We start from the raw sequence: 16,875 nt of genomic DNA on the forward strand, positions 1-16,875 counted from the left end.
TTGTTTGAAATTTTTGGTATTCTTGTGAATACAATTCTCCAGAGTGTAATTTTAAAGGTGGTCCAAGATATCATAGCAAATCAGCAATGCTGTTCCCGCGTGTGTTTCATGGTTTATGCATAATTTGTTTATTTATGTTTTTTTGGTGCATCTCTAAAAGAGAGGATTTCCTCTTGGTTTATTTATTTATTTTATTTTGGAGTGGTACTATATAGAGGATTAAATTGGAAAAGAAAAAGGGGAAGAGGGTGCATTTGGCGAATTGTAATCCGTACGCTTTTGACGAGGAAGATGGTCACTCATCCAAGTCCAAAATGTGTGATCAAATAGGAAACACCAAATGATCTTGAGAAGGAAAGTTCTTGTTGAAAAAGGGGGGAGTCGTTTCTTAAAAGTTCTTTGTCGTCCACTTTATGAACCAGACGCCTCATAGAGTATGCAACAAAGAAGAAATAAGAAGATGTAGGCTTAGATGTTAATCGTATTTGATTTTATTATCATTATTATTATGTTAACAGTCAGTTTATCTCTTCAAAAGAAAAGTTTATTATGTTATCGTTTGAATTTCTTATCCTAGCACAATGTTTTCTCGTTACAAATATATCCATTTTCAATTTTGCGAGGATTCTCTGTTTTTCCTTATTAGCTTCTCCCATCCATCTATCCAATTTTCAATTTTGCGAGGTTAATAAGAAAATATAATTTTCTTGAAATTCTAGTTGAACTTCAAATTTTATTTTTATTTTTTTCTTTGAAATTGAATTAAAATTTATCATAACTTGGAATGGCAACGTAGCTCTAAAGAAAGAAAAAAAGAAAAGGAACAACGTCATAGCAATGCAATAGGCTATGACGAGGTAAGGATAGATTTGCTCAGGGTTGGTGAGAACAAAGTAAGGATAGATTGACCTAAAATTTTTCTTCTTACTTTTTTTATCCCATTAATAGTGGAAGAATTATTTGTTTTTTTTTTTAAGGAAAAAAGGGAAAAATTTTTATTCATAATAAAAATTAAAAAGGAAATAAAAGAATGAAAGTAAACTAAAAAGAAAATTAAATTTACATTTTTTAGGATGCAAAAGGCACTGCACCGACATCTGTAAAAGATTAAAATTTTATCAGAAAGAATTATTTGATCCAGATCCCGGGAAATCTATCCACAGTTATCACAACGTAACGGTAACGGCCAAATAGGTAACCCTGACGTATAATAAAAATAATAATAGTATACATCAGATCAGTAAGTAACTAACGACGTTTTATTTTTATCTCACCTCTAAACAAAATTTCACTTCAGTAACAATGACAGTAACAGTAACAGTGACGGTGAGAGTGAGAGTGAGAGTGACAGTAATACTCTCTTAACGCCGTCTCTGTCCAAAAAAACTCCTCTCACCTTCCACCTCTCATCCCCAAAGAAACAACAAAAATCCCTCACCTTCCTCTCTCCATAGCCAAAAACCCATCCCAAAAATCATTGGCAAACCTAACCTAAATCCTAAACCCTCCGATTGCCCAATTCTATGTAACCCTAAAACCAAAAACTCCCTAATAAATCTCAAACACCCATTTCCCCATTTCTATATTATTATCACATTTCACATTTTTATGCCAAGTTGTCACTCTTCTTCTTCTTCTTCTTCTTCTAATTCTTTCTTTCTTCAGTCTCTTTCATTTCTAAAAATCACTCCTTCAATGTTCTCTTCCCCTTTTGTTCTTACTTTCTCTCTTCTCCTTTCCCTTCCTATTCTTTTCCTTTTAGCCCCGAGAATTCTCCCTCCACGTCTTCCCGCCATCTCTCCTTCCGATGAGCTCGACGATCTTTCCCTCTTCCGCAAAGCCGCTGCTGCCGCATCCGCCCACCCTTCCTCATTCTCTCGCCTGTCCTCTTCCAATCACAAGCTCAAGATAGCCTTTCTTTTTCTTACCAATACCGATCTTTACTTCTCTCCTTTATGGGAGAAGTTCTTTAAATCCCACCAAGATTTGTATAACATCTATGTCCATGCCGATCCCTCTGTTAATGTTACTCGGCCTAACGGTGTTTTCAAGACCCACTTCATTGAAAATGCTAAACGCACCTACCGTGCTTCGCCCACTTTAGTCTCCGCCACGCGCCGCCTCTTGGCCACCGCTATTCTCGATGATCCCGCCAATGCTTATTTTGCTGTTCTTTCCCAGTTCTGCATCCCGCTTCACTCCTTCAGTTATGTCTACAACTCCCTTATCTCTTCAAAATCTTTCGATCTAACATCCTCTGAATCTGACTCTGAGTCCACTCAGTATGGAGTTCGAGTTCAATACAAGAGCTTCATCGAAATTGTCTCCAAAGAGCCTCGTCTATGGAAGCGTTACATGGCTAGAGGGAGATATTCTTTGATGCCAGAAGTTCCCTTCGAGAATTTCAGAGTTGGGTCTCAGTTTTTTGTGTTAACGCGCCGCCACGCGCTCATAGTGATTAAGGATCGGAGTCTTTGGAAGAAATTTAAGCAACCCTGTTACAGAGCTGATGAGTGTTACCCAGAAGAGCATTATTTTCCTACTCTCTTATCAATGGCGGATCCTAAAGGCTGTACTCACTACACGCTAACAAGGGTCAATTGGACAGGCACTACCAACGGCCATCCTTACACCTACCGGCCGACTGAAATATCACCGGTGTTGATTGACGAGTTAAGGAAATCGAATTACTCCAGTTCGTATTTGTTTGCAAGGAAATTCTCGCCGGATTGTTTGAGACCATTGATGAAAATCGCGGACAAGGTCATTTTCCGGGATTGAAAAAAGTTCTCTTCCTGGTAAGTTGAAATTTCCCAATTAAATTATTATGCTTTGTTTGATTGAGTCACTGAGTTGACACTGTGAGTTGGTTAGCGATTCAAATGGATGACTTTAATAGTAGATGTTGGTTTGATCTATCCTGGAAAATTGGATTATTAGTTGTAGGCTCAGTCGGTCAATTTGCACTTTTATTGGATGGTTTTATTATACAGTCATTGTGATCATATTTGTGTATCTAATGTTAGATTTTTCACTGAACCAACTAATTTTTTTTAAGTTCACAAAACATAGTTTTCCCATTAGAATAAACTGGGGATCTCTTGCTCATATTCTGTACGGTATGCAATGCAAGGAGGTAACTTTGACAATGTAATAAATGGTATATGATATAGCAATCGCTATTGGGCTTTCTGTCCAAAGTTTTTCAGATATTTCTTGTGTATTGAACAAAACAATTAAAATAAATGAAGACTAATTCAATGTGAGTTGTGACAGGATGGCATGTTCTAATTTTCACGGGATGATCTTTGTTTATTTTTGTAGTTCTCGCAAAATCTTAACCATTTCAACCATTTTTGTATTAACCCATGTCCTTTAGTTTGACTTTGGTGCTTGTGACCCAAATGCTTGTTTAAAAATTTGTGACAGTTCTTGTAAATGTCAGCGTCATCAACAATACTTACATGTCGCTTTTCTTGTGGTTTGTTTTAGTGAGCTGTAGATGCTTGTTATTTGATTACAAAATAGTATGTCTTTAACTTGTGTTTTATCCCCTGTACTGTAAAGTTTACGCCATTTCTTTTATTTATCTATCTTGGAGGTAGAATTAAGTATGCTTTTGCTGGAAGCATTCATTTAGGGCTAGTCTCGGAATGTTTCTGGCTTTTCTTAGTTAAAAAAAATAAGGTTGTTTTCCATTGTAATTGTAGTAAGTATTCTCAAATATGGCACGAGCCGGCTTAGCCTAGGTGCATATTCAACCAGGGCAAAGGAAGGCCCATGTTCAAGTCTGAAGTCCCCATCCATTCCCCACAACGCTTGTCTCATGCATGTTTGAAATTTGTGTGTTTTGCACATAAAGGGACTCATTCAAATATTTCTATTGATATTTTACAGGTGAATAAAGATATGTGAAGGTTATGGAGTAAATTTGGTAGGGGAATGGTATTGAAGAGGCGTAAAGTGCCCACAACACCCATTAACCCCAAAAGTTGTAACTGAGAGAGAAATAGATACAAGTGGGAAGCAAAAAGCGAATACCTTTGCCAAAAGGGTGTATTTTGATGGTGTAAGGATGTCAAAAATGGTTGGTAGGATTTTTTTTTTTTTTTTGTCTCTTTTGCTGGGTGTGTTATTTGTACATATGTGAATGACGCCAAGTTAAATATGAAATGGAATCTCTAAATTCAATATTTATAGCCATATATGTAGGTGGTGGTTGTTGAGGTTGAGGGAAAGCCATTAATGTATCTCCTCGTTCTAAAATTTTGATTGGTAAAAAAGGAAAAGACAATAGATTTCATCTAAATCTAACATTTGGAACTAAAATATTCTGGTTAGTTTATGATTCATTTCCCACCCTTTTCTCTTTGGAAATCCACTTTTATGTTTGTATTTTATCTTTCTTGTGTAATATTAATATGTATATGTGTGTGCCTTGCGTATTTTCATGTTTGAGATTGTGATAACGCTGGGTGGGTGGAGGGTTGTTGCTGGGTGGGTTCCTGTCTGTCAGTCTGTGAGCTATAAAACAATTGACAAATGGAGGGTGGCTGTTTGCTAACAACCAAAAGTTCTGACGTGATGGCGAAAACAAAATTTTCAAATATATAAGTTTCATATATGTATGAAAGAGAGAGGATAATTATTTTTTTTAAAAGATATACTTTCTATGCTACTTTTACTAAACCGGTAAATTCTTTGACCTATTAGGCATTATATGTGAATGTGATGAATTAGTTTAAGATTTTCAAAGACGGATGGATGGATTTAGATCTGTAATTACAAGCGTGGATGAATGGATGGACGGATTTAGTCTTTGACTTGTACCTTTACTCTCTCTCTCTCTCTCTCTCTCTCATTGCGCAATGTAGGGGGAAAGTCTTCGATACTTTTTGATATTTGCAACTTATTTTCAACTTTGCATGAATGAGGAATGAAGATGGGCCCTTCCCTTGCCATTCCCATTCTCTTATTTTTGATTTTAGGCCCAACAAACACTACCTTCTATTTATTTTTTATAAAAGAGAAATATTTTCAAACTTTTATGGAGTACAATATTCCTTTTTTTTTTTTAACATCAAACAAAAAAAAAATTACTACAGCAAGTGCAATTAAAGTTATTTTGATCAAAATTTTAAGAATGAAAATTTTTTAAGAAAAGAGAAATCTAGAAATTAAAAAAGGACACATTTGTGTTAGGATAAATTTGAATGTGTTAATTATTTTTATTCATTTTCTTTTTTTTTTTTTTTTGGGCCTTTAATATAGAGATTGGTAAAAGGTAAAATTAATTATGAAAATTTAAATATGTTTAAATTAAGAAAAAAGAAAAAAGGTTTAATTTATTCCATGAATTTGGACCAAATATCAAAATTTTCAAATAACTTTTCGAGGAAAATAATTATCACATCCCTAAGTTTTGGCTTAATTAATATTTGAGAATCTTTATTTCTAAAAAGCAATTATGAGGTCCCTAAGTTTTGATTTCATCAGTAATCTAGTCCTTCCATCCAAAACATCTATACTTAATCATTAAATCAATGCGCAAGTACAAAAATACCCTTATATATTGCCTTAGAATTTCAGACTAGAAGCTCTCTTTCTCACGTTCTCACCACGATTGGGAACTTTTAGCAAAATTGGCAGAAATACAATAACCTCCATCGCGCTTCATTGCCTCCACAAACCGAATCACACATCAACTCAACCAAACATGCAATCATCTGCCTAGCCTCCTACAACCATCGATTATCAACGTCCACCATATTCCAGGAACTCAGGTCATCATTAGTTCAGTCAGATTATCTGAAAAACAATTAATTCATTTTTTTGTTGATGGCGATTTAAATCTAGAATATTATTGTACCACCATGACCCAGGAACTAAGGTAATCACCAGTTTCACTTGGGTTTGCAAAATCTCTAATGTTATGCCATTATCTTGTCTCCTGGTTATTAGTGTTTGCAAGCATTAGTTTATAGCGATATGAACAATTAGTTATTGGTTTGCATGGAACCTTATGAACAAGTTTTTTCACTGCATGCATGAAACAAGTGAATAATTAGTGAAGAAAATCTCAGGAAAAGAAGAAGTGACAGTAAACATATTTGAGATAACTGGAGAACTTGATTTTTATTGATTTACTTCAGCAATATATATAATAAAGATGACAACTAACAGAAGCTAGAAAATAGGAATAATAACAAACCACTAATCACACTACTAACAACCCTTGAAACTAGGACAACTATCCAGGAATAATTCAAACTATAATAAAATCAAAATTAATTAATTAATAGTTACGGTCAACATCCCCCCTTAATTCTGATTTGGAACGATCTTCATGCCAAGCAGGTTCCTTAACTTGATGAACGCATCGATCTTCAACGGTTTAGTAAGTATATCCGCAATCTGATCTTTTGACCTGCAATATTCCAATTTGATCATGTTCTTTCCAACTTGGTCTCTCAAGAAGTGATACCGAATATCAATATGTTTACTTCTCCCATGAAAGACGGGATTCCTTGCCAAATTAATTGCAAAAACATTGTCAACATAAATCTTAATTGGACCTCCAAGGTTAATACCAATTTGACTCATTATATTACTGAGCCAAAATGATTGACAAGCACTTGCTGCTGCTGCTATATACTCAGCTTCACACGTGGATAACGCAACAATTGACTGTTTCTTTGATGACCATGAGCAAACTGTTTTTCCGAGCATAAAACAATGACCACTGGTGCTCTTTCTCTCATCTGAATCTCCACCCCAATCACTGTCCGAGTATCCAACGATCTCAATTTCCTTGGATGTAGAGTAAAATAGACCAAAATCTGCAGTACCTTTAATGTAGCGCATAATCCTTTTTACTGCTTGTAAGTGAATCTGTCGAGGTGACTCCATGTATCGACTAACCAATCCTACAGCATAACAGATATTGGGTCTAGTACATGTGAGATATCTTAGACTTCCAACAATCTGCTTAAAGTGTGTTGGATCTACTGTCCGCTCATCGTCATCCTTGGTAGCTTAAGTCCAATTTCAACCGGAGTCTTAACTGGATTTGAATCTTCCATCTTAAACTTCTTCAAAAATTCAGCAGCATATTTCTTTTGATGAATCAAGATTCCATCGTCTCTCTGAATGACTTCAATGCCTACAAAATAAGACATAAGACCGAGATCGGTCATCTCAAATTCCTTCATCATAATTTGCTTGAAGCCACTAATCATCTTGAGATTATTTCCTGTAAAAATCACATCATCAACATAGAGACATAAAATTAGCAAATCTCCATAATCATTAGTCTGCACATATAGACCATGATCTGAAGGACATTTTTTAAATCTAGCATCTTGAAGGAATGAATCAATTCTTTTGTTCCAAGCTCTCGGTGCCTGCTTAAGGCCGTATAAAGCCTTATTAAGTTTGTACACCTTCTCCTCTTCCCCAGATTGTATAAAACCTGGTGGCTATTTTACGTAAACCTCTTCATCAAGTGGACCGTTAAGAAAGGCAGACTTGACGTCCATTTGGTGAATTTTCCATCGCTTTTGTGCAGCCAAAGCAATAATCAGTCTCACAGTTTCCATTCGAGCTACAGGAGAAAAAATTTCATCGTAATCATAGCCTTCTCTTTACTCAAATCCCTTCGCTACCAACCTCGCTTTGTATTTGTCAATTTCACCGTTAGCTTTCACCTTGATCTTATACACCCACTTCACATCAATTGCTTTGTGCCCTCTTGGATGGTCAGTAAGTTGCCATGTGTTGTTTTTGTCAATTGCCATCATTTCTTCATTCATAGCCTCTTGCCATTTAGGATTTTGAATGGCATCTGCAAATCTCACGGGTTCCGAATCTGCAAGAAAAGCAAAGTGGACTAGTTGTCCATCATCATCAACCTCATTATCGAGATTAACCTCGTAATCTTGAAGGTGTGCAGGTTGTCGATGCTCCCTTCTTGGTCATTCCACAGAAGTTGAAATGGGGGCAGCAACTTCGGGTTGAATTGCAGGTGTTTCAAGAGTGACTCTATCTTCTGGATCTGCATCATCATTCAAGATATAAATATTGCATTTTTTAGAATCCATGTCACCTGTTGTATTCCATTGCCATTCCTCATCTTCAGCAAATGTAACATCACGGCTTACGATCACCTTCTTTGTCATTGGATTGTACAATTTGTACCCCCCTTGCTTATATCCAATGAAAATGGTTTTTACTACTCTATCATCCAGCTTGGATCTTGTTGCTTTAGGTACATGAGCATAAGCAATTGAACCAAATACCTTCAAGTGTTGTACATTGGGTTTGAATCCACTCCATGCCTCAATAGGTGTTGTGTTAGGAACACTCCTAGTAGGTGACCTGTTCATCAAATACACTGCACATGATACAGCTTCAGCCCAAAAATTATTAGGCATTCCTTTAGCGTTAAGCATGCTCCTTGCCATATCCATGATTGTCCTGTTCTTTCTCTCGGCGACTCCGTTGTGTTGAGGAGTGTAAGGAAAAGTAATATTATGTTGCAGGCTGAGTTCTTCACAATGACTCTTAAAATCATTGGACTTGTACTCACCTCCTCCATCACTACGCATCATCTTGATTAATTTGCCACTTTGTCTTTCAACAAATGCTTTAAATAGTTTAAAGTAGTGGAATACTTCATCCTTGCTCTGCAACAAATAAACCCATGTTTTCTTTGAAAAATCATCAATAAATGTTAAAAAATATTTGTTACCTCCAATTGATGATATATTCATCGGGCCACAAACATCCGTATGAACAAGCTCCAACGGAAATTTCGTACGCCAAGGCTCTTTAACAAAAGGCATCCTGTGATTCTTTCCAAAAATACAAGCCTCACACACTTGATCAGGGTGATGAATAAGTGGTAAACCATTCACTAAATTATGTTTGGAAAGTTTTTCCAAGCTTTGAAAATTTAAGTGCCCAAAGCGTAAGTGCCATAACCATGATTCATCATTCACAATTGCATTTAAGCACTTAAAATCACCCATGTTAATATCTACTGGAAACATACGATTTTTTGATAAAAAGGTTTTAATGATTAATTTACCTCCTTTATCAAAAATTGAGAATTGATTTCTAGAGATGTGCATCACATAACCCTTTTCGGCCAACTGTCCCATACTCAACAAACTAGTTTTCATATCAGGTACATAAAAAACATTTGAGATGTACCTGTGATCACCATTTTTCAATGTGATAAGAATTCTCCCTTTTCCAGTCACAGGAACGAACCTTCCGTCACCGAATTTCACCCTTGTGTGAAACGATTCATCCAAATCTGCGAACAGCTCTTTATAACCACGCATGTGATTTGTGCAGCCTGTATCCAAATACCAAGTCTGGTAGTTTGGAGTTTCATTTGATGTAGCTACCATTAATAACGCATGATCCCCTTCATCTTGATCGTGATTACGATCTTCCTGACCACAATTGGCAGCTTGATTGTCACCTTTTGATCTGCACTCATTTGCATAATGGCCGAACTTGTGGCAGTTATAACATTCCACATTTGATTTATTATTCATGCCTCTACGTCCTCCGCGGCCACGTCCTCTTTGATGCCAAGAGGAATATGAAATGGAATTGTGATTGGTACCAGTGTTGTTTTGCTCAACACTTCCATGGTTTTGGCCACCACGACCTTTGTTGGAATAGCTACCACCACGTCCGCGTCCTCTACCTCGTGAACTGCCATGCTTATGAGAGGAGCTACCAATTGAGGCTTGTGCTTGTAAAGCCTGTTCAATTGGTTTTTCAATCTTATTGTCATTCATCCGTTGTTCATGCGCTCGTAGGGAACCGGACAATAACCTTACTATCATTGTTGATAGGTCATTGGCTTCTTCAATTGCAGCAACTACATGCTCAAATCTGGGAGTTAAAGACCTCAAAATCTTCTCAACCTTTGACTGCTCTGAATGTGTTTCACCGTTGGTCTTCATTTGATTGGTCAGAGCGAGAACTTTACTAATGTAGTCGTCAACAGTTTCAGTGGCCTCCATTTGCAACAACTCATATTGGCGCCTTAGAGTTTGAAGACGCACCCTCTTGATTTTGTCATCACCTTTATAAGAAGTAGACAAAATAGTCCAAGCCTCACTTGCAGTTGTTGCTCCTTCGATCTTCTCAAATGTCTCATCATTCATCCCTTGGTGGATGAGATACAACGCCTTCTTGTCCCTCTTCTTCTGGTCACGATGCGCTACTCGTTGCACTTCAGTTGCATTAGCATCTAATGCAGACACTCCATTTTCCACAACGTCCCATAACTCGTGGTAATCAAACAGAACTTTCATCTGCACACACCACCGGTTGTAATTTTTTCCATCAAGGATAGGGACTGATAATTGGGTAGTATTGTTCATGATAACAGACCGTTTAGGCCCTGATACCAGATGAAGAAAATCTCGGGAAAAGAAGAAGTGACAGTAAACAATATTTGAGATAACTGGAGAACTTGATTTTTATTGATTTACTTCAGCAATATATATAATAAAGATGACAACTAACAGAAGCTAGAAAATAGGAATAATAACAAACCACTAATCACACTACTAACAGCCCTTGAAACTAGGACAACTATCCAGGAATAATTCAAACTATAATAAAATCAGAATTAATTAATTAACAGTTACAATCAACAATTAGAGATGGTAAAATTTCTTGAAACGCATGTGCTAGTGAAGAAACAGTGATTGGTAAAATAAAGTGAACAATCGATCTTAAGGTGGCTCCTCAGTTTACTGTAGTTTGAGAAAGGGAAATAAAGCAACGGTGATGAGCTTAAGTAAAAGTTTTGGGTGCTTATTGGGATTCTATTTTTTTCTCTCTCATTTGACTCACTTAGATTGCGCAGACTAACAGTGAAGGATCAAGTTATTGATGAAATCAACATTTAGAGCTCTAATAATCGCTCTTTGTGGAGTTTGCTTCAAAATAACTATTTAGGTTCCACTATTTATAATTTTATATTTAAAAATTTATCCCTATTTATTATTTAGGATGCAGTTATTACTAAAGACCATGATTAGGGTGCCAACGGAACAAATGTGATTTTATGGTGAAATTGCAACAATTAGCAAAGTTGGTGGTGAAAGTGTATATTAAGCCTTTATTATTATTATTATTATTGTTTTTAAGGACCAAACCAGACCGGGAACCATGACCTTAAGTTGATAAATCGGGAACAAACTAGCCAAAGAAAAAAAAAAAAAGCTAAACGGGAACCGGAGTTAGGACTGAAACCGAAACCTCAAGGAATGATCCAGATCCAATTATATCTCCCGGTTCATTCAACCAGAAAAACCGGCAACTCTTCATACCCTACAAACGAAACGTTTCTAACTTGTCGACGGTCTGTTCATACGTAGATGAAACAAATATATTCTCCTTCTCCATAGCCAGTTGAAAGATTAAACTCTCTGTGAAATTAAAATAGTTGGAAAGACATCTTTTCGAAATAGCAGAAGAGTAATAAAAAAATGGGCAAGAACGAGAAAACAGGGCTAGGTAGATCATTAGTGAAGCACCATAACCAGATGATTCAACAATCGAAAGAGAAAGGTCGTTTTTACAACGCTCTTCACAATAAAGTTCTCCAATCAATCACTGAAGTTAGCGACATCGACGCCGTCATCGAGCAGGCTGAGGAGGCCGACCGTCTCTTCTCTCTTCAGCACGCCGCCCCCACCGTCCTAATCAACCTGTTAGCTTCCTTCTTCTGTTTGATTGATGAATTTCTGTTATTTACTGCTTATTTCTTGTTGATTATTTTCAATTTTGTGTTTGAGCAGCGACACAAGCTCAAGTCCCAGCGATATGACACCGGAGGAAAGGAGGAAAGAGCAGAAGAAAGAGGAGGCATTACATGCTAGCAGTCTCCGTGTCCCTCGCAGGCATGTTTTTTCTCCCCTTTTAAGCTTAAGCGGCATTAGTATCAAGCTAAAATTGTTTGCTTCTACTCTTATAGGCCACCATGGAATGCTGGAATGTCTGTTGAGGAGCTTGATGCCAATGAAAGACAAGCTTTCTTAGTCTGGCGTAGAAGCCTTGCGAGGTTAGGATCATTAATTAAGTTGAAACCAAAGCTATAATTAGCTAGTAGGTTTACCTTGGAGTTGATCATTCGGTTAATACTTGGCAACCATTTCTAAATGATACATTTAATGCGAGAATGTATAAAATTCATTTGGAAAAGGAAGGGAACAAAACTTAAAAAAAACTGATGAATGGAGCTGCGTTTTGACCTAGGTTCTCCATGTTTTTCAATTTAGAAACAGCATTATGAATCATGCTGAAAGGAAAACGCTTGGATTGGAACCTTTGTTATTTCGAAGAACATTTTGGATTTTGGTTTACTAGTGATTTCTATATCCTTGTTTAATTTGTCCTTGTCTTTAGATGAGTATTAATAATTTGTTTTTTGATGCTCTTTTCTTATGTATTTCTATCCAATGTAATTTTTTCTTCAGCCTCGAAGAGAATGAGAAACTTGTTCTTACTCCATTTGAGAAGAACCTAGATATTTGGAGACAACTTTGGAGGGTGGTTGAGCGCAGTGATCTGGTAAGCTGACTTTTCTTCTGTTGCATTGATTTTGGAACTGAATGGATGCTTTCCTTTTCCTATGGCATTGGTCAGATTCTCTGATATTATAACAATACTTGGGAAAATCATGATCCCTATATCGAAGAGAAGGCAAACTGATATTCAATTTTGAATAGTAGTTGATTCAGTAAAATATTTTCATTGTTAGCACTTCAAGCTTGTGCCAAGAATATTTAGGATTATATGTTGGTGAAAGCACCAATAGTTGGTTTATCACCTGCCTCAAGAATGTATGTATGTATCTAGTACTTAAAATGTCATTTTTAAGTGACTAGCCTTGGGCTTGCGCAATTGCGAGGCTCAAAATTATTAGAGAAAATCAATATGCAAAGTAACTCAGCACTATATAATATATACGTGTTGCAGTCTCAAGTTTATGATCTAGCTATGGGTGTATTTGATTGAACATAAAGAAGGAATTAGGGTTCCTTAAGAGAGAAGAGAACCCTATGATTTCTTAAAATTGTTTGAGAGAACCATACAATTCCTGAGTTTTAGGAGCTCAAACCCTTTGTTAAATTTCTGCTAAGTTTTCGTTAACCCGCAGTCTTTTAAACAACTGAATGCATAGCTAAAGTCAGACAAGTACCCACTACAATAAACAACTTGCTTAACAACTACCTACTGATGAAGAAACTAATTTGCATATTTTTATCTATGCAAGGGAAAAAACAGAAAAATAAAATACCAAGTAAAACTACCCCAAATAAACTGGCTCCATGGTAATAAGCCACTGACTATAAAGCTTTTTCCTGAACACTACTTAAAACATTTTGCTACTTTTTTATCTAGCTACAATGCATATTATTGGTGTTCTTAAGTCAAGGACTAAACTCTGTTGAATGCATACTCTATCGGCTGGTTTCATTTTTTGTTGATACATTTTGTCTAAAAGTACTACTTTGAAATTAACATGTAAGATATTCTCCTGGGTGCCTCTTGTTGCATTTATAATGTGGTGACGTGTATTAGTGCATCTCTTTAATAAGGCATTTATTTTTCTTTGAATATTTGTTATATTAAATCTTTTCCTTAAGTTATGTATAATGCATCTATCTCATGAAATTTCTGTCTTGATGTGTTTTGTTCAGCTAGTAATGGTTGTTGATGCACGAGATCCCTTGTTCTACCGTTGTCCTGATCTTGAGGTAATAAATTCTTAGATCTTGTTTTTGAAATGTTGCTTATGAAGATTTAAAAGTATCTTAGAATCCATTTGTTTGTAGATCATGACTTACCTCTCGAAAATATTTTCCAAAGAACTCATTTTGATTAATTAAACATTTAAACATTTTTAATTTATAAGACTATAAAACTATTTAGAATTATAAAAACTTTATATTTTTTAAAAGCTATACTTTTTTCTTGGTCCATAAGTAGTAGTCTTTATTCCCTTTCGGATGTCCAAAAAAATAAGCTTTTTTTTTTTTTTTTTTTAAGTTGAAATTCAATAAGTTAAAAAGCTTTTTCATTAATAATACCTTTCAAATCACTTGTGAATATTTGTGCCACTCTCTTGCTTAGATAATGAGGATAAAATTGAGAAACCTACGAAATATTTTTTTTTTTTTTTGAATGACTTTCCTTAATCTTCGTGTCAAAAGCAATATGGACTATCATTTGTAAATGAATGGAATATTAAATATGAGAAAAAATTCATAAAAATGACAAATTATGGTGGTCTCTAGTTACTGATGCCTATTTTCGTTGGCAATGGTGGACAATGATGACTTTTTATGATTTGTGAATTTATGGATATATATTTATGAGTTTCTCTTTTATATAAAAAGTTGTTGGAGTCCAGGAAATGTTCTTCTCTCTTGAAAAGGAGAAGTTATTTCCCTTTAAAATGGCATATTTTTCCTTTAGGCTAGGAAAATGTTTTTCGTTGACTGATTTTCGTGAGAGCCTCAGATATTAGAAAATTTAGAGAATATTTTTTAGGATATTTCTGAAAACAAAGACTTAACATGACCAGGAAGCAGTTTTCTTAAAAGAGTAACCAGATCTGAGGAAAAACCTCAGATGTCATTTGAAGAGATCTAAATGGCAGATGCTACTTTGGAATTCCCATTTCCTGATGGTTCATAGGGTGCTGTAATGATAGTGATGCATTTTTTTTCCCCAGGGCGTTCCACATTTTTTTTAATCCAAGTTGCTTGGACCTTTTAACAAGTAATGGATCGAGTGCTGAAATCAACTATGAGTTGGTTTAGCAACCAAATCGTCAGTTTATTCTCAATGCCATCCAAATAATTCACAAATACCATCTCCACACTATGTTTTACTTAGAAACAGTGGAAGAAGCAATCAGATTTTAGTCCTTCAGTAGTGAAATTTTGCTTGCCATTGTGAGCAAGAGGACTGATGCTTGCGAACAAGAGAACGTTTGCTTGCCCTTATGATCTGTTTATTTTTTATTTAGGTATATGTACGAGAGGTGGATGAGCACAAGAGGACATTGCTCCTTGTGAACAAAGCGGATCTTTTGCCCTTTTCAGTCAGGTCACTAGTTGCCTCAGCAAGTCTGCACTGATATTTTCAATCCCCCACTTTTTAGATCTCTGAACTTTGAATTTACTGTCTTAACTACAGGCGGAAATGGGCAGAGTATTTTCGCCTTCATGAGATTCTATTTGTGTTCTGGTCAGCTAAGGCTGCTTCTGCTGCTCTTGAGGGGAAAAAACTCAAAGAACTATGGAAGGGACAATCTTCCCTTGAAAAGATGGATGACCCTGACCCTGATACAAAAATATATGGCAGGGATGAGCTTTTGTCTCGCTTACAATCAGAGGCTGAAGAGATAGTCAAGATGAGGAGGAAATCAGGCTCCAGTGGCGCTGGCCCATCCAATGATCAATCTCTAGGAGGAAATGTTGCTGGAAATTCAAACCCAAAGAATGTGATGTTGGGATTTGTTGGGTATCCTAATGTGGGCAAAAGTTCCACAATCAATGCTTTGGTAGGCCAGAAGCGGACTGGAGTAACCTCCACTCCAGGGAAGACCAAGCATTTCCAAACGCTAATAATTTCCGAGGAGTTGACCTTGTGCGACTGTCCTGGATTGGTGTTCCCTTCCTTCTCAAGTTCAAGATATGAAATGATTGCTTCAGGGGTATTACCAATTGACCGAATGACTGAGCACAGGGAGGCTGTGCAGGTCGTGGCTAATCGAGTCCCAAGGCATGTGATCGAGGATGTTTACAAAATAAATCTGCCAAAGCCCAAGCCATATGAGCCACAATCTCGGGCTCCTTTGGCATCAGAATTCTTAAGGGCTTACTGTGCATCTCGTGGATATGTTGCCTCCAGTGGACTGCCTGATGAAACTAGAGCTGCACGTCAAATTTTGAAAGATTACCTAGATGGTAAGCTACCCCACTATGAGATGCCACCTGGAATGGCTCGTGAGGAAGCAGGCGTTGAAGAAAATGAAGGACCCAGCTTGTCCGAGACACATGAGACAGATTCATCTGACTCTGAGAAGCCTCCAGATGTTGAAGGTGAAAGTGCACCTGTTCTCGAGCGTGTGCTTGACGATCTAAATTCATTTGATATGGCAAATGGACTAGCTTCCAAGAAGGCTGTTACTAAGAAGCCAAATGCATCACATAAGCACCATAAGAAGCCTCAGAGGAAAAAGGATCGGTCATGGAGGACCGTAAATGATGACGGTGATGGAATGCCAGTGGTAAGAGTCTTCCAGAAGCCAGTGAATTCAGGTCCTTCCTAGGCTGGGTGAGCTATTTTGGTATCAGTGATACATACCCCTCTTCTGGGAGCTAGACATTTAGAGAATCGCCATTTATTAAATCTCCCCCTCTTTATCTTCCTGCATTCTCAGATGGAGATAGGAGGCAAAAGGGAAAAAGAAAAGAAGCATATTCAAGTAGTTTATTTGGAAAAGTGCATGTAACTATTTGTATCTTTTTTGTGATGTGAATTAGCTATCTAATTTTGAGCCTTAGGTGTTTGTGTTGCCAAGATTTCTGCACATTAAGCAATGAGATTATTTGATAAATTGTTACTACTTCTTTATGTGTTTTTCACATTTGTCTCTAGGGTTGAACCAGGACTCGGATTTAAGTTTATGGACTGGCATAAGGTTCATGCCTAACATTTCTAAGTTGGATTAAATTTGGGGTTGGGTTGGCTCTAGGCTTAATATTAATACCTCTACATGTACACGCGCACACACAGTTATATATTTATAAATACTTGATTTTG

At 36.6% G+C, this 16,875-nt stretch overlaps 2 protein-coding genes across 2 annotated transcripts; both read left to right on the top strand.

Annotated features, from left to right (window-relative positions):
• Positions 1-1,407: 1,407 nt before the first annotated feature.
• Positions 1,408-4,193, top strand: LOC105629377 (Core-2/I-branching beta-1,6-N-acetylglucosaminyltransferase family protein). The gene is made up of 2 exons (XM_089726853.1): positions 1,408-2,798; positions 3,898-4,193. Exon 1 carries the CDS (start codon positions 1,609-1,611, stop codon positions 2,779-2,781), a length of 1,173 nt encoding a protein of 390 aa, XP_089582979.1. The 5' UTR covers positions 1,408-1,608; the 3' UTR covers positions 2,782-2,798; positions 3,898-4,193.
• Positions 4,194-11,368: 7,175 nt separating this feature from the next.
• On the top strand, positions 11,369-16,678 carry LOC105629376 (P-loop containing nucleoside triphosphate hydrolases superfamily protein). Its single transcript, XM_012210963.4, has 7 exons — positions 11,369-11,746; positions 11,835-11,936; positions 12,011-12,097; positions 12,513-12,606; positions 13,740-13,796; positions 15,074-15,153; positions 15,244-16,678. The coding sequence occupies exons 1-7, from the start codon at positions 11,523-11,525 to the stop codon at positions 16,379-16,381; spliced, it is 1,782 nt and encodes a 593-aa protein (XP_012066353.1). The 5' UTR covers positions 11,369-11,522; the 3' UTR covers positions 16,382-16,678.
• The last annotated feature ends 197 nt before the right edge of the window (positions 16,679-16,875 follow it).

Source organism: Jatropha curcas, chromosome 1 (genome assembly GCF_041381405.1).
Source record: "Jatropha curcas cultivar XTBG-Jc1 chromosome 1, XTBG_Jcur_1.0, whole genome shotgun sequence".
NCBI classification, from domain to species: Eukaryota; Viridiplantae; Streptophyta; class Magnoliopsida; order Malpighiales; family Euphorbiaceae; genus Jatropha; species Jatropha curcas.